The 21,994-nt window shown below is 39.7% G+C and overlaps 1 protein-coding gene across 15 annotated transcripts in view; it reads right to left on the minus strand.

The window, feature by feature from the left end:
• The window catches only part of LOC144582018 (uncharacterized), an 821,808-nt gene that overhangs the window by 711,595 nt on the left and 88,219 nt on the right, over window positions 1-21,994 (minus strand). For all 15 annotated transcript variants that reach the window (XR_013533676.1, XM_078368278.1, XM_078368277.1 and 12 more), the window contains one exon: window positions 13,754-13,817. Coding sequence is in view for 14 of the 15 variants with exons in the window: in XM_078368278.1 (XP_078224404.1) it covers window positions 13,754-13,817 (64 nt within the window). In the remaining variant the exon portion in view is untranslated. The remainder of the gene's footprint in view (window positions 1-13,753; window positions 13,818-21,994) is intronic.

The following is a 21,994-nucleotide window of genomic DNA, read 5'->3' on the forward strand; positions in this document are numbered from 1 at the left end:
GCACAGCAAAGAAAACAATCGACAAAGTGAAAAGCCAACCTGCAGGATGGGAGAAAATATTTGCAAACTGCTCTATACTTTAGAGCTCAAACAACTAAATTTTTAAAAATCTAATAATCCCACATAAAAATGGGCAAAATATTTGAATAGACATTCCTCAAAAGAAGACACACAAATGGCAAACAGTCATATGAAAAGGTGCTCAACATCACTGACCATCAGAGAAATGCAAAACAAAACTACAATGAGATATCATCTCACTTCTTAAAATGGCTTGTACCCAAAACACAGGCAATAACAAATGCTGGTGGAATGTGCAGAAAAGAGAACACTTGTACACTGTTGGTGGGAATGTAAATTAGTCAAAACACTATGGGGAACAGTTTAGAAGTTCTTCAGAAAACTAAACATTGAGCTGCCATATAATCCAGCAGTCCCCCTGCTGAATATATATCCAAAATAAAGGAAATCAGAATATTGAAGAGATACTTGTGACTTCCATGTTCACTGCAGTATTGTTTACAATAGCCATTCACCAACAGATGAATGGATAAAGAAAATATGTACATATACACAAGGGAGTACTATTTGGTCATAACAAAGAATGAGATCCTGTCATTTGCCCCAACATGGATGGAACTGGAGATCATTATGTCAAGTGAAATAAGCCAGGCACCGAAAGACAAACATCCCATGTTCTCACTTATTTCTTCTCATTTATTTATGGACTCCAACAGTCAAAACAGTTGAACTCATGGACAGAGAAAGTAGGATGGTTACCAGAGGCTGGTAAGGGTAGTGGGTCATTGAGAAGAAGGTGGATGTGGCTAATGGGTACAAAAAAATAGAAAGACTGAATAACACTATTTGATAGCACAGCAGGGTAACTATAGTCTATAATAACCACATTTTAAAATAACTAAAAAGTATAATTGGATTTTTTGTAACACAAAGCATAAATGCTTCAACAGATGAATACCGCATTCTCCATGATGTGATTATTACACATTGCATGCCTGTAGCAAAATATTTCCTGTACCCCATAAATATATACACCGATTATGTACCCATAAGAATTAAAAATTAGAGCCAGGCACAATGGTGCATGCCTGTAGTCCCACCTACTTGGGAGGCTAAGGCTGGAGGATTGCTTGAGTCTAGGGTTTCTGAGCTTTAGTGCGCTATGCCAATCAGGTGTCTGCACTAAGCTCGGCATCAATATGGTGACCTCCCGGGAGCAGGGGACCACCAGGTTGCCTAAAGAAGAGTGAACTGGCCCAGGCTGGAAATGGAGCAGGTCGAAACTCCCGTGCTGATCAGTAGTGGGATCGCACCTGTGAATAGCCACTGCACTCCAGCCTGGGCAACATAGTGAGACCCCATCTCTAAAAAGAAATAAAAAGAATTAGAAGTCAGAAATTTTTAAAAAGAAAGAAAATTTTTAAAAAGATTCAGTATGGCTTCTTCCCATGTGACTCCACAGTCTCTTTATAAGCCAGTCACATGGGACACATCTCATACCTTCCACAGAAGTATTCTCACTTTTTGTTGATCTACTTTAGCTTATATTTTTTGTACTCTGCCCCCCGTGTGGTTCCAGGACTTTCCCATCTCCCTTCGGGGACACACTTTGTTCCAGTTCATCTAGAGTGAGCAGTATCCTTCCATGCCCAGGCTTGGGGAGGTTCCTAGGACACAGGACTTCCAGTGCTAAAACCAGTAAAGTTCCAGACAACTAGGAAGAGCTGGTCACTCTGAATTCATCCCTGCTCATGGAAGTTGCCACTCCAGATGGGGCCCTCTGCTCTGGAAGTGAACACTGCTGTGTTTTCTGAGACTCCCACCACCACAGCCGCTGCATCCTCACCTCCTTTCCATTGTCCATCACCATTGACCATGCAGCTCTCTGCCTGCTTCCATTGGCCTCAGGTGTTTGGGGCAACATGTACACGTGATGTATAGTTCAAGAATATTCTGGGTCTCCTAGTTTCACTGAAAATGGAATTTGTAGTTTTTTTAAAAAAAAATTTGCCCTCTCTCACCCCTCCTACTCAACATAGTGTTGTAAGTTCTGCTGGAACAATCAGACAAGAAAAAAAACCATAGGGGGTATTCTATTAGGAAAAGGAAGTCAAACTGTCTATTTCCAGATGACATGATTATGTATTTAGAAGACTCTACCATTTCAGCCCAAAATCTCCTTAAGATAAAAGCAACTTCAGCAAAGTCTCAGGATACAAAATTAATGTGCAAAAATCACAAGGATTCCTATATGCCAATAACAAACAAACAGAGAGCCAAATCATGGGCAAATGGCCTTTCATGATTACGACAAAAAGAATAAAATACCTAGGAATACAACCAACAAGGGACATGAAGGACCTCTTCAAGAAGAACTACAAACCACTGCTCAATGAAATAAGAAGAGGACACAAACAGATGGAAAAACATTTCGTGCTCATGGTTAGGAGAAATCAATATTGTGAAAATGGCCATACTGCCCAAAGTAATTATAGATTCAATGCTATCCCCATCAAGCTACCATTGACCTTCTTCACAGAACTGGAAAAAAACACCTTAAATTTCATATGGAACCAAAAAAGAGCCAAAATAGCCAAGACAATCCTAAGCAAAAAGAACAAAGTTGGAGGCATCACACTACCTAACTCCAAACTATACTACATGGCTACAGTAATCAAAACAGCATGGTACTGGTACCAAAACAAAGATGGAACAAAATAGAGGCCCTGGAGGCAATGCTACACTTCTACAACAATCTAATCTTTGACAAACCTGACAAAAATAAGCAATGGGGAAAGGAGCCTCTGTTTAATAAATGGTGTTGAGAAAACTGGACAGCCATGTGCAGAAAGCTGAAACTGGACCCCTTCCTTACACCGTAGACAATAATTAACTCCGGATGATTAAAGATTTAAACATAAAACCTACCACCATAAAACCCCTAGAAGAAAACTTAGGCAATACCATTTAGGATATAGGCATAGGCAAGTACTTCATGACTAACACACCAAAAGCAATGTCAACAAAAGCCAAAACAGACAAATGGGACCTAATTAAGCTCCAGAGCTTCTGCACAGCAAAAGAAACTACCATTAGAGTGATCCGGCAACCAACAGTATGGGGAAAAAATTTTGCAATCTACCCATCTGACAAAGGGCTGATATTCAGAATCTACAAAGAACTAAAACAGATTTACAAGAAAAAAAAACAAACAAGCCCATTCAAAACTGGATGAAGGATATGAACAGACATTTTTCAAAAGAAGACATATATGAAGCCAACAAACATATGAAAAAATGCTGATCATCACTGATTATTAGAGAAATGCAAATCAAAACCATATCAAGATGCCATCTCCCGCCAGTTAGAATGGCAATCATTAAAAAATCTGGAGACAACAGATGCTGGAGAGGATGTAGAGAAATAAGGACACTTTTACACTGTTGGCGGGAAAGTAAATTAGTTCAACCATTGTGGAAAACAATGTGGCAATTCCTCAAGGATCTAGAACTAGAAATACCATTTGACCCAGCAATCCATTACTGGGTATATACCCAAAGGATTATAAATTTTTCTATTATAAAGACACATCCACACGTATGTTCATTGTGGCACTGTTTACGACAGTAAAGACGTGGAACCAACCCAAGTACCCATCAATGGTCAACTGGATAAAGAAAATGTGGGACATATACACCATGGACTACTATGCAGCCATAAAAAAAGATGAGTTCACGCCCTTTGCAGGGCCATGGATGAAGCTAGAAACTATCATTCTCAGCAAATGGACACAAGTACAGAAATCCAAACACTGCATGTTCTCACTCATAGTGGGTGTTGAACAATGCAAACACATGGATACAGAAAGGGGAACATCACACACTAGGGCCTGTTGAAAGGTGGTGGGCTAAGGAAGGGATAGCAGGGGGTGGGGATTTTGGAGGGGTAACATTAGGAGAAATACCTAATGTAGGTGACGGGGGGTTGGATGCAGCAAACCACCATGGCAGGTGTGTACCTATGTAACAACCAGCACAATCTGTACATGTATCCCAGAACTTAAAGTATAATTTAAAAAATTGGTTTATTACTCAGTATAATTTCCAAGAGGAGGAGTAGCACAATTCAGACTAAGCCACTACCATGTTTCCTCGGAGTTCAGTAGATGTGTTCAGTTGTCTTCATGGAGTTCCAGTCTGAAAAGCTCCACCTGTCATAATTGACTTTCTTCATCAAGTAAACCCTGCAGTTACAGTAATGGTGCTCAGAATAAGCAGACCATGTGTGTAATATCCCACAGAGAATGATGAACCAACAAGATGAATTTCAGGCTGTGTATGCTGCACAATACAAAAGCACATGAAAATATATAAAAACACAAGAGCACATTATAAGCCTCAAGTACTATATGGATAAAGTGCTAATATTCACATAGGATCACTGATAACTAAAAAGTCAGAATGAAGATAAAATAACAGCTTGTATAGTGTATAAATGGAATACAACACTAGGCTTAGAATAGTTCTCCTCTGAATACAAACTTTCTGTTTCTTGATTATAGCAGAATTCATAAAGATAAGTGTAAGAAACACACAGAGCAAATGCTCCTATATGTAAGTTGTTGTGGCAGATGCTGCTGCATGGATTATTTCATTTAATCCTAAAAACTCTTCAAGGCAAGTATAATGAGTATAAAAGAAGTGGCCTGGTACGGTGGTTCATGCCTGTCATCCCAGCACTTTGGGAGGCCAAGGCAGGTGGATCACCTGAGGTCGGGAGTTCAAGACCAGCCTGACCAACATGGAGAAACCCTGTCTGTACTAAAAACACAAAATTAACCAGGTAAGGTGGTGCATGACTATAATCCCAGCTACTGGGGAGGCTGAGGCAGGAGAATCACTTGAACCCAGAAGGCAGAGGTTGTGGTGAACCGAGACCGTGCCATTGCACTCCAGCCTGGGCAATGAGCAAAAGTCTGTCTCATTAAAAAAAAAAAAAGTGAAAATACCCAAGATCATACATCAAGTAAATGCCAGAACCAGGATGCAAATCCTGGGCATCTCTGGGACCAATGCCAATATTCTTCTTGCTATACCACTCCATCTCTTTTCAATCAAAGAAAGGAATTACAAGACGCTCCATGCATGGAGGAGAGCCTTGACGGATAACAACTTCGAAGAGGCAGGGTGGAGCAGGCAGTCATTGAGTTCTAACCAGCAGTGGCAAAAACTCACACGTAAATAATATAACTGCAGCAGGAACACAAAGGAAGCAAGAAAGCCGGCAACTATATTTATTAAGATTTTTAATGCAATTGCTTCAATAAGCTGGAGAGACATTTAAGACTCCAACAACTTGGTGCATCTGGTTTCCCCTCCCTACAGGAGCCCATTTTGACGAAGTGGGAATTAAATTCACAAATGTAAGAAACTAGAATGGTTTATCAAATTTCTTCCTGCTGTTATGAAAAATAATGTTGTGATAGGGAATGAGATTAAATCCTTCAAAAATCAAATTTAGGTTAAAAAACAGAGAGAGAGAGGAGGGCAGGATAACCAGTCTGCCAGAGGGAACAGAAGTATCCTGTTCAATTCTTGGAAAATGTTTTGTAGAAAGAAAGCCCGTTTCTTCATGTCACTGAAAAACTATTAAAATTTTAGAAGCTCCAAGCATTTGAAAATCGTTAGCCCATAGCCTCTTCCCAAATTACAGACACAAGGCATCCAAAGACTCAGGTCAGGATGGTATCATCAGAATCATCTCCATCTTCTTCAGTCAACCCTCAGGGAGACCCCACTGCGCATGTTAGCTCTTAGTTTCTGCATAATGCCCCCATAAATTGGAAGAGGTTGGGGGTTGTAAGCCTTCAGCTGATAGAAGGAAATTGCACCATTTAGGAAGCTAAGTGATTTGAAGATATATGTAGCTATGACCAAAAATATTAGGGTTGGTGCAAAAGTAATTGCCAATTTTCTCATTACTTTTAATGGCAAAAACACAATTACTTTTGCACCAACTTAATACCTACCTGAAGTGCACAAATGGTAATTCACTGAGTTCTAACTATTCCGTATGTCATTCAGTAGGAAAATAAAACATTAACCCTTTATCTCCAGATACTGGTGCATTTGGATTCCATTAACCTTTTTCTAACTACACTAGCCCACATCGACTTCCTTTTTCTATGAAAAATTACTTCTATGGGTGATGTAATTTGACCCGTAATTGCTTTTTTGTGATGTTTATGCAGGTAAACTCTGACTGAAACCAAAGAGTAAGTTATGTAAGCATTGGAGCCAAACTGATCATCCAGAGCAGGTACTTAACATGTATCAATTCATTAATCACAAGAAAAGGGAAATGTTCATGGAAGGCTTGGAAGGGAAGGAGGTAATTACATGGAAAGCATGCAGCATGCTGAAGAAGAGAAACACTTCATGAAGCATACACACACTGGACTTTGGGCAGCCAAGGTTTACAAAGGAACACTGAAAACCCGGGAGAAGAGAGGGCAGAGGTACCAGTACCTAAAGGAAGCTACGAGAAGTATTGACTGGTATGCTGAGCTATTGGCATACCCTGAACTAAACATTGAATTAAAGGCTGTCCTCTTCAATAGAACACTCAGCTTCAGGAGGTACACACACGAATAGCAAAGAAGGAAAGGCACATTCCCCGGTCCAGAAAGGGCATCCTTAGAGGAAAACGTGGTGATGGTTGTCAAAGCCAACCTACTCTTTTATCCCAGAAAGCAATACGAGACTATGTCAAGTACAGACACAATTCATCCAAGAAAACAGAAATCAAGCCCTGGTTGTATCTTTAGGCCACAGATAATTGAACTTGTTCCCCTTTCTTCACTCAGCTTACTCCATCTTCGTCTTTCTTGTTGTCTCTAGCCTTCGAGTTTAAGGAAGAAAATTCATATTTACCAATGTTGTAAGACTTTATATGATCGATGTGTGTGTGTCTGTATCATTCTCCATTTCACAGTTTTCTTAAGTACAAAGCATTAATATTGCTTTCATTAAATGAGCAAAGATGCTAAGGAAATGACCAATCAGACCATATGGAAAACAATTTTCATCCTTAAAAAGCTTAATTATCATGAAGACAAATTTTGAAGACGGATGGATTGTAAAAAATTCAGATGAAGCAGACTTTTTCTCTTCATTGATTTTGTTTTCTTAGCCACCTCTTGGCTTTCAGGGGGAATGAACAGTGAATCCAAGATAAGACTTTTAAAATCGGAGTCCCCCCAAATCCTGTTTGACAGCTTTATACTGGATATGAAGAAACTCAGAGTTACAATGCCAAGAAGTGGCAGAGCAAATGAGAAGCAAGGAATCAAAGGCAAATAAGAGGAAGGCTTTTTTTTCTTTTATTCAATTTCATCGAAGTCTCTAAAGGTTCTAATTTTTAAAACATGTGTCTAACTGCTAACACTGGAATTCAGGAGAGGAGGAGAATGAGATCTGTCATAGTCTAAAACCACAATCAGGGAAATAGGAAGGTCCTCTCTATTCCCCAAAATTGTGCCTACTTGTTCAATTTTCTCCTATTCATTTAACCAAGATAAAATGTATTGCATATCTGGCATAAAGTAATTGGAGTTACACATGATAAGTAAGACACCATCGTTGAACCTAAAGGAGCTTATAATCAGTTTAAGGAGAGACTCTAAACATTATTATCATATAATTCAAGATGGTAAACATAGGAAGGTCCAGGCAATACCGAGTGTAGTTGGAGAACTTATAGTCCAGGACCGGAGACTCAAATTTCAACATTTTGTTCACTGTGTTGGCTGCATTCTTCGACTTCTTTGGCAACTGGCTTGCAGTTTTACTCTTCACCCCAAATTCTGCCGTCTTCTTGAGCGACTTTATTATCTTCATAGCCAATCTCGCTTCATGGCTTCAGAAACTTCCTCTTTTACTCCACTTTGGCTGCCATAACAAAATACTATAAACTGGGTGGCTTATAAATAAGAAGAATTTATTTCTCACAGTTTTGGAGGTTTGGAGTCTGGAATGAAAGCACCAGCAGGTTTGATGTCTGGTGAGAGCCCGCTTAGGTTCACAGTCTTCTCACTGTGTTCCTCAAGTGACAGAAGGAGCAAAGGATTCTCCAGGGTCTCTGTCTTTTTCATTTTTCTAGAGACAGTGTTTCACTCTGTCACCAGGTTGTAAGTGCAGTGGCGAGGTCCTAGGTCACTGAAGACTCAACCTCCCAGGCTCAGGTGATCCTCCCACCTTAGCCTCCTGAGTAGCTGGGACTACAGGTGCAATCCACTGCATCTGGCGGGGTGTGTGTGTGTAGACGGCATCTCACTATGTTGCCCAAGCTGGCCTCAAATTCCTGGTTTCAAGCAATTCTCTGACCTTGACCTCCCAAAGTGCTGGTATTACAGGCATCAGCCATTGTACCTACTTGGCATCTCTTAGAAGGGCACTAATTCCACTCATGAGGGTTCCACCCTCATGACCTAATTACCTACCAAAGATCCCCCCACCATCATATTGGGGGGTAGTATTTCAAAATATAAATTTTGGGGAATACAAACATTCCATCTATAGCACCTTCCCATTTTTTTAAGAGATGGGGTCTGGCTTTGTCACTCAGACTAGAGTACAGTGGTGTGGTCTGCTGCCTGGAACTCCTGGTTCAGTGGTCCTCTCTCCTCAGCCCGAGTAGCCACGATTACAGGCATGAGCCACTGCACCCAGCCACCCTCCCATACTTGACATCTCTCAGAACTGTCAAACTGTACCATTTCTGAAGCTGCTTATTAATATAAGCATAAGGCAGCTTTGACCACAAATTACTGCTGTTCCTCATATGTCATAGGTTATTCTCTACTCACATGTTCCTCAGTCCTATAGCAACCTCTGGAGCACTTCCTACTTCATTTTCTCCTTTTCCACGCCTTCTAGGCTTCATCCTCTTCCTTTTTTATCTACTATTCTGTGGTTAATAATATCAACCACTCTCTTGCTAGTCTTCAGGAACTTTCTTGCTCCACTATCTTGTAGCTGCACCTGCCTAACAAAATCCCAAACGTATATGAATTCAACAGGCTACCTCCCACTGAATGTCTCACAAATTGGTAAGTGTTACCAGAGGAATTCACCCAAACAGGATGACTGGGACCACCATAAATTTATGGTTAATAACTTCCGTTGGCCCCTGAAATTTGCCCCAAAACATTATCCTCCCTATCAGCAAATTCTCCCATTCTCTACTTCAATTTCACAGATTCTCAAGTATTCCCAACATCCCACTACCGTCAATCTTTCCTCTATCATCTAGGAGATGACCTCTTGGAGAAGGAGAAACCATCAGACAGTAACTCCTTCAGCTTCCCAGAAGACTACTTACGTACCTGCCTTCCATCCCCACCTGCATCAAAGGTCATTTTTTTCTCTCGAGTGCAGATCCTATCCTCTGGTTTGGTCAAGGAGTTTGTTACTTGAGTGTGTCTTCCTGTATGGTCAACTCTTTTTTTTTCTATTAGATTCAACCATGTTCAAATATCTCCAGAATTTCTCTTATATACTTTCTCCCCATTCTAACTAAACACAATAATGGTCTCCACTCTTCTTGGCAAACTTCAAAGATTGTCTAGAATCAAAGCTCCTTCATGTCCTAAAATTCTCATGCCCTCCAGTCTGGCTTTTCTCTCATATGCACCACTCACCTACACCCAAACAATTCTCTAAGGTGATCAATGATTTCCATGGTGTCAAATCCCATGGACCCTTAATTTTTATTTGACATCTCAAAACATGCAGCGTTGTTATTACTGCTTACCAAAAGATCCCCTTTGCTTCCTTGACTTAACACTCTTCTAACTTAGTTTCTACACATCTCAGTGTCTTTTCCTGGTACTCATCCTTCATCCACTCTGTAAATGGGATAGTTTCTTTCTCAAATTTCCTTGCCTGGTGGCATCAAAAGTTGTCTATTACTATTGGCTTTCATTTTCACAGCAGGCTGGCATTCCAAATACATATGAGTAGCATCATATTAAAGAATGTTTTCCTCTGAATGACAGAGCTAACAATTTTTTGACACTACGTGAAAAAGGGATAAAAAGATTTCTGTGACTTCATCTTACCTGTTAATACTCGATTTAGATTTTGCCATTAAAATTTTTATAAACCAAAGGGTTACAGGAGTGCAAATAGTTGGGAAGAACTTCTGAAAATTTTCTTCCTCCATAAAACAACAAGACCACTGGCAAAATTTTCTGAATCAACTTTTTCAGAATGCTGGAAGTGAGTCAAAGGTTTTCAGCAATCCAGGGAACACTTATCCAAGAAAAACAGATAACTCTCAGTAAGAACTGCAATCTCCATATCACTTCAACCTCCCCGTTCCTACTGTCCCACCCCCAGCTCCGCAACAGCCTTGAAAATGAGTGAAAAGTTACAGAACCATAGACTGTATCATACAGTAAAGATGAACAGCAAGATACAGCTACACTATCAATTGTTTATGAATAAATATAAGTATAAAATATTCACAGGAATTAAAACTCCTAATTCCAGATAGTTGTTACCTCTGTGGATGATGGAAGAGGACTGAGATCTGGTTGGTTACTGAGACTTCAACTATATCATTAAGAATTTTATTTGGGGCCTGGTGTAGTGGCTCATGCCTGTAGTCCCAGAACTTTGGGAGGCCGAGGTGGGTGCAACGCAAGGTCAGGAGTTCAAGACCAGCCTGGCTAATATGGTAAAACCCCATCTTTCCTAACAATACAAAAATTATCTGGGTGTGGTGGCACGCACCTGTAGTCCCAGTTACTTGGAACCTCGGAGGCAGAGACTGCAGTGAGCTAAGATCATGCCACTGTACTCCAGCCTGGGCAAAAGAGCGAGACTCCATCTCAAGAAAAAAAAAAATTTTTTTTTATTTGGAAAGGAGAAGGAGGGTGGGAGATAGACCTGAAGCAAATAAGGCAAATTTGTATGTCCGAACTGGGTGGTTCATACATGATTTTTTGTTATATTGGTGTGTTATTTTTCTCTGTGTGTGAAATATATAATCAAATGAAAGATGTACATGTGTGTACATATATGTACCAACATATGTGGGTACCAAAACGTGGTCAGATTTATTTTGACTTTAAATTATCAGCTCTTCCAAGTGTAGAGACTAGAGGAATTAGAGCTGAAAGTGAATTACTAGGCCACTGGTGTGTCTTGCTAATTACTTCTCTCTGGAATCCCTATAAGAATTGTCTTTTTATTTTAAGATAATCCTTGTTCTTGTTGGCAAAATAAATTTATGATTATCAATATTTGGAAACCACAACAAAGAATAAATAATGCAATATAAAATTATATATAATCACACCGCTAAGACATAATCACCATTTATATCTGGTTATATAGCTTTGGTTTTTTTCCTATGCAGATATATCTTTTTACATAAAATTAGGATCATATTTCTCACATGTAAATGAGATTATCATGTGTTTACTGAAAACCTCCAATGGCTTCCTATTATCCTCCTATAGAATATAAATTCCTTCTCTAAGTTTGGCCTCAGAGACTCTATGTGAGCCAGACCTACCTGCTTTGTCTCTCAGGTCCTTCCTTGTTTATTCTTTTTGTTTTGTTTTGTTTTGTTTTGTTTTTTGAGACAGAGTCTCCCTCTGTCTCCCAGGCTGGAGGTTAATGGCATGATCTCAGCTCCTTGCAACCTCCACCTCCTGGGTTCAGGTGATTCTCCTGCCTCAGCCTCCCACGTAGCTGGGACTATAGGCACATGCCACCACGCCCTGCTAATCTTTTTTTTTTTTAAGTAGAGACAGAGTTTCATTATGTTGCCCAGGCTGGTCTAGAACTCCTGAGCTCAGGCAATCCACCCACTTCAACCTCCCAAAGTGCTAGAATTACAGGCACGAACTAGAATAGGATTACTGCATCCAGCCACCTGTTCTGCGTTAACACTATTAGCCATCTTGCTGGACCAAGCTTGCTCCCAGCATAGTACCTTTGCACATGCACTTCTCTCTACCTGAGATGCTCTTCCCTCATATGAGTGCTTTGATTATGGTTCAAGAAATATTCACTTCCTTACTTCTCCTACTCTGGAGAGAATATAGTTCCCTGCCCCAGTGATATTGGGCTTGTCCAAGCAACTTATGTTGTTCAATGGGATATTAGCAAATGTGACCCAAATAACAGCTGGCAATATGCTTATGTGGTGAGATGAACCCTCTTGTGCCTCTGTCACCATCATAAAGAACATGCCCCACCTAACCCACTGGTCTAAGATTTACACAGTGCAGACCTGGGCACAATTTTCAACTTGGTGCCAAGCCCAGGTTGAATCAACTAAACCCTGCCTGCCTTCATCAGAGAGAATACATCATGTGGCGATAATGAGTTATTTTAATTTATCTTAAACCACTGGGTTTGGGGATGGTTCACTACCAAGTTTTATCATGGCAATACTTCACGAATGGACCTTGTCTCTTTTCGCAGTTTACTCTTGCACTTCATGCAAATCTTGGTTCATGTGCCACCTCCTTTGCATCCCTTTCTATCCCTTAGACTCTGCTTAAATGTATGCACCGTAGGGATCATAATTCCCAAATCACAAATGTGTTTGCTTATATTGTTCACTGCAGTCTCTCCAGTGCCTAGAATGGTGCCTTCTGCATTGTACGGGCTCAATTAGTAATTGTTGAATAAGTGAGAGAATATTTGAGCCTCCTGCTTTTTACAACTTTTTAAAAATTTTTCTCCATTTATTTTTTTAGTTGATACAATGTAGGAATGAAAGGCGGGTGTGTAAGCGGCCTTTTGGGCAGCTAAAGACCTTTCCCTCTAAAGTTTGCAGTTTTTTATTTGACCTATATAATAAAAGTTTTCACTAAATTTTTGCAAAAACTTGGTTTTGTAATTTTTTATTCTATAAGATAGTTGCAAATGATACATAATTGTTTTAATTTGCCTTTTTGTGTAATTGGTGAGGTTAAATATTTTTTATTTTTTACATCGATATAATTTAAAAATATAATTCATGGGATACAAGTGATGTTTTGATATATGTATACAATCCAGAATGATTAAATCAAGCTAATTAAAAATAAGATTACCATAAGACCCAGCAATCCCACTTGTAGGTATGGATGCAAAAGAATTGAAGTCAGCATGTCAAAGAGATAATTGGCACTCACAGGTTCACTGCAGCACTATTCACAATCACCAAGGCAGGAAATCGCGGACAGTGCAACCCAAGTGTCATCAGCAGATGAATGGATAAATAAAATGTGACATATACAATAGGGCCAGGCACGGCAGCTCACGCCTATAATCCCAACATTTTGGGAGGCTGAGGCAGGTGGATCACCTGAGGTCAGGAGTTTGAGACCAGCCTGGCCAACATAGCAAAACCCTGTCTCTACTAAAAATACAAAAAAACAAAAAAAAGAAAGAAAGAAAGAAAGAAAAATCAGCTGAGCACAGTGGGAGACTGAGGCAGGAGAATCACTTGAACCCAGGAAGCAGAGGTTGCAATGAGCCAAGATGCCTGGGTAACAGAGTGAGATTCCGTCTCAAAAAATATATATATATGGTACATATACGATGAAATACTATTCAGCCTTTAAAAAGAAGGACATTCTGTCATTTGCAGTAACATGGCTGAGACTGGAGACATTATGTTAAGTGAAATAAGTCAGTACAGAAAGGCAAATACTGCATTATCTTACCTGTACGGGGGATCTAAAAGTGCTGACTCAGAGAAGTAGAGGGCAGAGTGGTGGTTACCATAGTCTGGAAGGAAAGGAGGAAGAGGAAGGTGAAAATGGGGTATTAGCTTTTTAAAAATTTAACATCGTATCATGAGCTTTTCCAAATTATTCTCATTTCTATATCATTAGACAGTTTACTTCTAACTTTTGCTATTACAAACATAAGCACCTTTATACATAAATCTTAAGTGCCTTATCATAAATGCCTTTATACATAAATCTTTCCATATATTCTTATTTTCTTAGAATAAGCATCTAAATCAAAGGCTTTGAACAAATTGGAACTCTAAATGTATTTGAACACATTTTTCCCCCTCATGTTTGCCCAGTTTTCTCCTTTGTCCTATATAATAAAAGTTTTCACTAAATTTTTGTGAAAACTTGCTTTTATAATTTTTTTAATCCATAAGATAGTTGAAAATGACATGCAATTGTTTTAATCTGCTTTTTTTGCATTATTAGTGAGGTTAAATATATTTTATATATGAGAAATTATTAGTAATTATTTGAAAATATTCATGTCCTTTGCCCATTTTTGCCATTAGCATGTTAAATTATTGATTCCTAAAGATTCTTTATATATTATGGCTATTAAGCTTTGTTAACTGTCTCAAAAATTGAGAATGTGTTTTCCAACTGTTCACTTTATTTCCATTTTAAGCCACTAAAGCACAGTAGATGAAATTTTGTTTTGGGGTATCAGGTTGAGTTGAACATGACCACCAACCAACTCTGCCTCTTTCTAACTATATGCTCTTAAGTGTGTGAAGATCATAGAGTTATTACTTAACCTCACAGAGCTTCAGTTTCTCATCGGCAAAATGTGAAGAATAGTGCCCACTATGCAGGGGTGCAGGGCCTAAGATAGATAATGTGTGTCTAGTCAGTTTAGGTTCTTTGAGTTTATTTAAGCAACGTAAACTACCTCTGACTAATGGTGAGCAAAGCAATTAATGTATTGGAAAAATACAGAGCTATCTCACCAAATTATGGATGATGTGATCACTAGAACTTAGGAAAAGTAAAAAACATGAGCAGCTCCAAGGGTCAGCATAGAAGCTCTTCTGTAAACTGCCCAGCCACAGCCCAGCCACCCACAACCCAGCTCCAGTTGCTTTTTGTCCCTGGTGTCAATATTCAAATTTCTGTTTGAAGAATCTGACTGACCTAACCTAGATCACATGCCCACTCCCCACCCCTAAAATCAGGGAGCAGAGTTTAATTACAGAGGGGTGTGTGAGGCACACAAACATCCCGAATTAAAAAAATAAAAGAAAGAAAAGAGGGAAGAAAGAGAGAGAGAGATGAAAGGAGCAAAGAAGGAAGGGAAGAGGAAGAAGAGAAACAAGGAAGAAAGCGAGGGAGGGAGGGGAGGGAAGAGGGGAGAAAGAAGGGAAGAAGGGAGGGAGGGAGGAGGAAAAGGGAGGAGGGAGGAAAAAAGAAAATAAAGGATGGAAAGAGGGAAGGGAGGGAGGGAGGGGAAGGGAGGAAGAAAGGGAGAAAAGAAAGGAAGGAAGGAAGGGAGGCAGAGAGAAAGGAAGAAAGGGAGGAAGGGAGGAAATGAGGAAGTAGGAAAAGGAAGAATTGGGGAGGGAATGAGAGAGGGAGGGAGAAAGGGAGGCAGGAAGCTACTCGTGTAAAGGAATTGCTGAGTTCTGTATCTGTCCCTTTAGTAAGCTGGCAAAAATAGTAGCCATTCATAATACTAAGCAACATTTTTCTCTGGATTTTATAACACATTTAGAAAGAAGAGATTCCATTGAAGTCAGAATCTTAAATAAATTTCTCATAGTAAGTTATCTTTTGCTTTCATTGAACTCGTTTCCAGGAGAGCCCACCATTGAATCAGGCTAAGATTTTCTCAGCATTCTAAGGGTTGAGGCTTGGTAGTAACTGTAGAGCAGCAGCAGGCCTCTTCAGCTGACCCTGTGCATTAGCCTACACTATGCATGCTCTTCTAGAACTGAGCAGAACGCTCAATCAGTCAAGTGCTAGACATCAACCTTTCAAAACATCTGACATTTCAAACCTGAAAGAGAAAGTCTGGAAGGCCAAGTTTTCAAATTCGTAGGCTTCTAATCATTCATGTAGCATCAAAATAATGGAAAATCGTCTGAAGATATTGACCCTTGGAAAGGAGTTATTCCTTCCAAGCCACGACTTTCAAAGCCATAATTCCTGTCCCTAAAATGATTTAATGGTATCTATCTCTCATGTTACTGTGAAGATTAAGGTAAAATAAAATTGTTTTTAAAAGTAAAAAAATCAAATGAAATTAAGATTAAAACTGAAAGCACTTTATAATGAAATTCCACATTCCCCTATCTCTTTTCCCTTAGAGCTAGTTGACAGCACAATAAAAACTTCCTTTGACTAATTTTATATATATACTTATTCTTATATATAAATATATACTTATGTAAATTTATAATATATAAGTATGGATGTTTCTATTAATATATTTATAGAAACATATTCTTATATGTTGATATCTATTTTATACTTATATAATCAGAGAAAGTGTGTTTTATAGAGAGATGTGTACATATGTAGACAGTTTTTATGTATGTATATGTCTCAAGACTCTATTTCACCTTGGTTTTTAAAAAAAAAGTCTATCTTAGTTACAAATGAGAAATAACGACCCATGTCCTCTGTAGTTGCAGGATAATTAATCCTAACACAGCATTTGACTTTTCCTGACAATCTCAGCATATCGTCAGGAAAAGCATGTTTACTTTACATTGAGATGACCTAATATCTTCATTTGTCTGGAACTGAGGGGGTACCTGGGATACAGGACTTTTCATGCTAAAACTGGAAAAGTCCTGGATAAATGAGGACACGTTGGTTATGCTGTGTTTGTCACTTAAATCCCTTGAGAAAGAGGAAAACAAAAGCTCATTGCCACAAGTCTTAATTCAAGTGCTTGTATGTTTTAGATAAAAGGAAACTAAGCTTCCAGGGTGCAATTAATTCTCAGGTTAAAGAATCCCAAGAACTGTGTGCTCCATTGCTGCCTGAAAATAGGCTGATAAATTAATTCACAAATTCAATTCAATCCAACATATATTTAGTGAGCATCTTTTTTTTTTTTTTTTTTTTGACACGGAGTTTTGCTCTTGTTACCCAGGCTAGAGTGCAATGGCGCGATCTCGGCTCACCGCAACCTCTGCCTCCTGGGAACAGGCAATTCTCCTGCCTCAGCCTCCTGAGTAGCTGGGATTACAGGCACGCACCACCATGCCCAGCTAATTTTTTGTATTTTTAGTTGAGACGGGGTTTCACCATGTTGACCAGGATGGTCTCGATCTCTTGACCTCGTGATCCACGCGCCTCGGCCTCCCAAAGTGCTAGGATTACAGGCTTGAGCCACCACGCCCAGCCAGTGAGCATCTTCCTTGAGTAAAATACTATGTCAGCCATTGAGGATCACAGGGACCTTTTAAGTGCCATGAAATATTCTGGCATTTCCTAATATACTAGGGAACATGTTCTGAGTTAGAATTATATTGCTCTGTGTTATGTAAGTATACAAATATATTAAACAACTATACCATATTATATTGTAATATAATATAAAACAAACTGTGCTAAATACCATCATTATATTTTCTGAATCAAAAACAAGGATGCGAGTCTGGTGAATTTTACTTCTCCTCTTTACATACCTATTTATTAACAATTATTTTTTAGATAGTATTAACAAATTGCCACTGTAAAAAAATAATACCTAAAATTGGGGCTGTGGTAAAAAAAAAAAATCAGAATGAATGGCGAGTATCATAATGAAGACCATAATAAAAGTATTGTCATGGACCACGTAATGATGCCTGTCCACAGCAAACCACGTATACAAAAGTGGTCCCATAAGATTGTAACACTGTATCTTTACTGTACCTTTTCTGCGTTTAGATATGTTTGATGCACAAATACCATTGTGTTCCAATTGCCCGCAATATTCAGTACAGTAACCTGCTGTGCAGGTTTGCAGCCTGAGAGCAAAGGCTGTATCATGTAGCCTAGCTGTATAGTAACTGGCTGTATGATCCAGGTCTGCACAAGTACACTCTATGATGTTTGCACGATGACAAAATAATATAAAGATGCATTTCTCAGGACACATCCTTGACACATGGTGGTTTTTAAAAGGAGGGCTCTAAGATGTACTTTAAACAGGCTACCAGGATCACCGCAGGATGCTATTCCTCACAGCAATCTTGCAAGTTCCATTTTACAGATGATGGAAGTAAAGCTCAGAAAGTTTCAGTAAGGGCCCAGGCACGGTGGCTCACATCTGTAATCCCAGCACTTTGGGAGGCCAAGAAGGGTGGATCACCTGAGGTCAGGAGTTCGAGACCAGCCCGGACAAAATGGTGAAACCCATCTCTACTAAAGGTACAAAAATTAGCTGGGTGTGTTGGCATGCACCTGTAATCCCAGCTACTCAGGAGGCTGAGACAGGAGAATCCCTTGAACCTGGGAGGTGGAGGTTGCAGTCAGCCAAGATTGTGCCACTGCACTCCAATCTGGGCAACAAGAGCAAAACTCCATCTCAAAAAGAAAGAAAGAAAGTTTCAGTAAGGGGCAGTGTCACAATTCAAGTGTAGCTCTGACTCCAAAGCTCAGTAAACTACATTACCTTCCAGGAAGATAGTGTGTTCCACAAAGAAATCATTACAGTCGAGACAACAGAGCCCTACGTTGCTCCGGAAAGTGCTTTACTCAATCAGTACTCGGAAAGAACATGAAGAAACCAATGAGTTGTTTACGTACCTAACCTCAGCACCTGGCTTAGTTCACAGGAGATGTTCAATATGGGCATATAGAATAAATTAGATCTGCAGTTTTAGGGGACAACTTCAAACACTTCTAGAAAACAGGTTTGAGAAAACTATCAAACTTCAGGTTGGTATAATTTCATTCCCTGCCTTTCTCACCCAGTTTTTTAGGTTATCTTTGTTCTTGAAAAAAAGAAAGAAAAATAGGAAGAATAGGACAAAGAAGAAGAGGAGGAGGAAGAAAAAGAGGAAGAGGGGAAGTGGAAGAAAGAAGAAAAGACAAGACCTATCAATCTCCACCAATCTCTTCCATATAGTTTTCATGACTGATGTCTTTGGAGGTTTTGATTTTTCTCTCTGATGGATCCCTATATTCAAAGTCAACTTTTCAGAGAACCTGGCATTTCAAAGACAAAGGGAAACAATAGAATGCCAAGTCTTAAAATGTCATAAACATCTACTTAATTGTATGATATAACCATGTTTAAAAATCCTCCATGATACTGATCCCAAAGTACACCCAATTTGGATAATCATAGCTCTAAGACATTTCCTCAGATTCTCTGTTTTGGAGCCAAAGTCTAGATTACACAGATTAAATTATTTTTTTAAGTATTTGGAGATGTTTTTTCAACTTAGGTGAGAAAACAGAGTCAATGAGAGTCTCACGGGAAACATCAAGAGGTCTTCAGAACGTACATAGCAACTCTCCTCCCTTTCCAAGGCACACCACCCGGCTAGATTCTGAATGAGGCAGTGCTCCAACAGGATTGGCATCAACCCCGCCCATCCCTGGAGGAGTCTAGTTATTAGATTATTTTTTAAAGATTCATCTTTCCCAAGTCTTTGGAGGCAGTACAGCTGGGAGTCATTAGCTATAATCAGGGGGCAGCCAACAAAAGGAGGAAGCAGTGGGTGAATGCTGTGTCTTTCTGCCGCAGCCATCTGGGCAGAGGGAATGTGGTTTTAAACCCTAGTGGGTGGGGGAAGTTATTGGGATCCTGTTATATTTGGACTTGACTTCAGACCCTAAACAAAGATCTTTTTTTTTTTCTCTCTTCTGGGGTTTGCTTTCTGGAAATAGAAGGAAAAGATAGCAGGAATAAGCCAGTGGACATCTCACAGAACACCATGGTCAAAGCAGACAGACCGTCCGAACACAACAGCCCAACAGTCAGACACTAGCTGAGTGGGGGCCTTCTTTATTCCCAGTTTAGTGTTTTGGAAAGAAAAGAAGAGCTCATCACATTGTGAGATATCTCCTTTTCTTTCCCCTCCCTCCGCCTTTTCCAAAGATAAGGACATCTCTTCCATTTCAGAAAAGACTCTGTCTCTTAAGACTATGCCTTTTAAGTTGCCCATAGAGAAACCACTTCGATTTGGTTTTTCTTCGCTCTTCTCTGACGATATTGGCAATATGATGAAATAAATAAAAAGCAAGAAATTCCGGTTTACTGACTGTGTGCCCTTACCAATTTAGGTCAGCTCTGGGCCTCAGCTTCCTTGCCTGAATAATGATGGATACCTCAGAAGGTAACTAGAATTCTGGATGATGCGTGTCAAGCGTCTAGCTTACACCCTGGAACATAGCAGGCACCCAACAATTGGTAGTTATTCTCATTTGTTGCTATTTATATCAAACTTTTAATAAAAGTAGCAAAACTCATCAAATCATTTCATAGGATTTTTTGGAGGGAAACTTGCCAAGTCAGTTTATTTGTTTTTGTTTATCGATTTTGAGACAGTGTCTCTGTGTGTCACCCAGGCTGGAGTGTAGTGGTGCAATCTTGACTCGCTGCAGCCTCCACCTCCCAGGCTCAAGCAATCCTCCCAGCCTAGCCTCCCAAGTAGCTGGGACCATGGTGCACACCACTGTGCCGGGCTAATTTATTTTTTGTAGAGACAACGCCTATCGATATTGTCCAGGCTGGTCCTGAATTTCTAGACTCAAGCAATCCTCCTGCCTCACCCTCCCAAGTCAGTTAAGCATAGTTCATACTTCCAAAGCAGCAGTCTCTAAGTTGGATATCTATGGAACCAAATACTATCTATATTTGTGTGTGTGTTTGAGACTCACAGGGTTTTAAATCTTTTTAAAATTATTTTATCCAGGTACAGTGGCTCATGTCTGTAATCCCAATACTTTAGGAGGCTGAGGTGGGAGAATCACCTGAGGCCAGGAGTTTGATAGCATCCTGGGCAACATAGCAATACCTTGTCTTTGCAAAAGATAGACACATTAGTCAGATGTGGTGGTGCTTGTCTGTGGTCCTAGCTGCTCAGGAGGCTGAGGCAGGAGGATCACTTATGCCCAGGAAATCCAAGCTACAGTGAGCTATGATCATGCCACTGCACTCCAGCCTGGGCAATGCAGCAAGACCCTGTCTTTAAAATTAAAAACTAAACAAAAAAAATCAAAAATTAAAATTATTTTGATATCATAAAATGTGAATCTCACATTGAGATATATATATATTTCCAGCTTTCCAGAAACACTAAAATTTGGCAACCTTGGGCCAGCATTCCTTAGTGTCAACCAAGGGGAAGGGCTGAACAGGGACTGTCCCTTTTAGACAGAACCTGTGTTCTTCAGTTGGCCATAGACCCCTGCCCTCTTGCTGCAGGAACCTGACCCTGCTCCACTATCTTATCCTGTCTGCCTCTTTTAGGCATTTGAATCTGTAATACCTTTATTTGCCCCTTGCCTCCAAGTACAGATGGTTGAGAATGAAAGAAATATAAAGGTGCTTCCTGAAGGGTGCTGTGTTTACAGGTACAGGACAGGAAGTGAAAAGAAAATCATAAGGCATTTTGATTAGAGGATCAGTCAGACAACAGGCACCAAACCCAGCCCCTCCTCCAGGATCTTGGGCTTGCCCTTTAACTTCAGAAAGAAGTTTCTAGCTTTGCTCTTTCATTTCATAAGGCAGGTGTGTAGGCTAAACAATGCAATGTACGTGAGTAAACTGGAAAACGCTGTGTGTAAGGTGGATTATCGAACAGAATAAACACAGGATCTAAAAGAAGAAAATCATCTACTAGCCCGTCTCTAATATTATATCTTCCTTGGGAATTACACAACTGAAAAGGATCTTTAAATGTAATCTAGACCTCAGTTTTTACAAATGAACCATCTAAAACCCAGAAAGCAGTTCTCAAGAAGCTTACACTATGGTGAAGACAAAATATATGAAAAGGATGCTGACCGAAGGATGCCTAAAACTATGTGAGCCTCCATTAATAAGGGTGGAAATAGCAAGTCACCTGGGGCAGCTTTTTGTTTTTCATTTTTGTTTCGTTTGTTCATTTTTAGAAAAAATAATTTAAACTGCTTCTGCCTTGAATTTTAAAATGTCAGGGTCATGGGCACCCCCTTACTCTGGAAAGAGCATATAACAAGACCTATGCACTGCAGATA

The sequence above is a fragment of the Callithrix jacchus genome, chromosome 4 (assembly GCF_049354715.1).
Source record: "Callithrix jacchus isolate 240 chromosome 4, calJac240_pri, whole genome shotgun sequence".
Classification (NCBI taxonomy): Eukaryota; Metazoa; Chordata; class Mammalia; order Primates; family Cebidae; genus Callithrix; species Callithrix jacchus.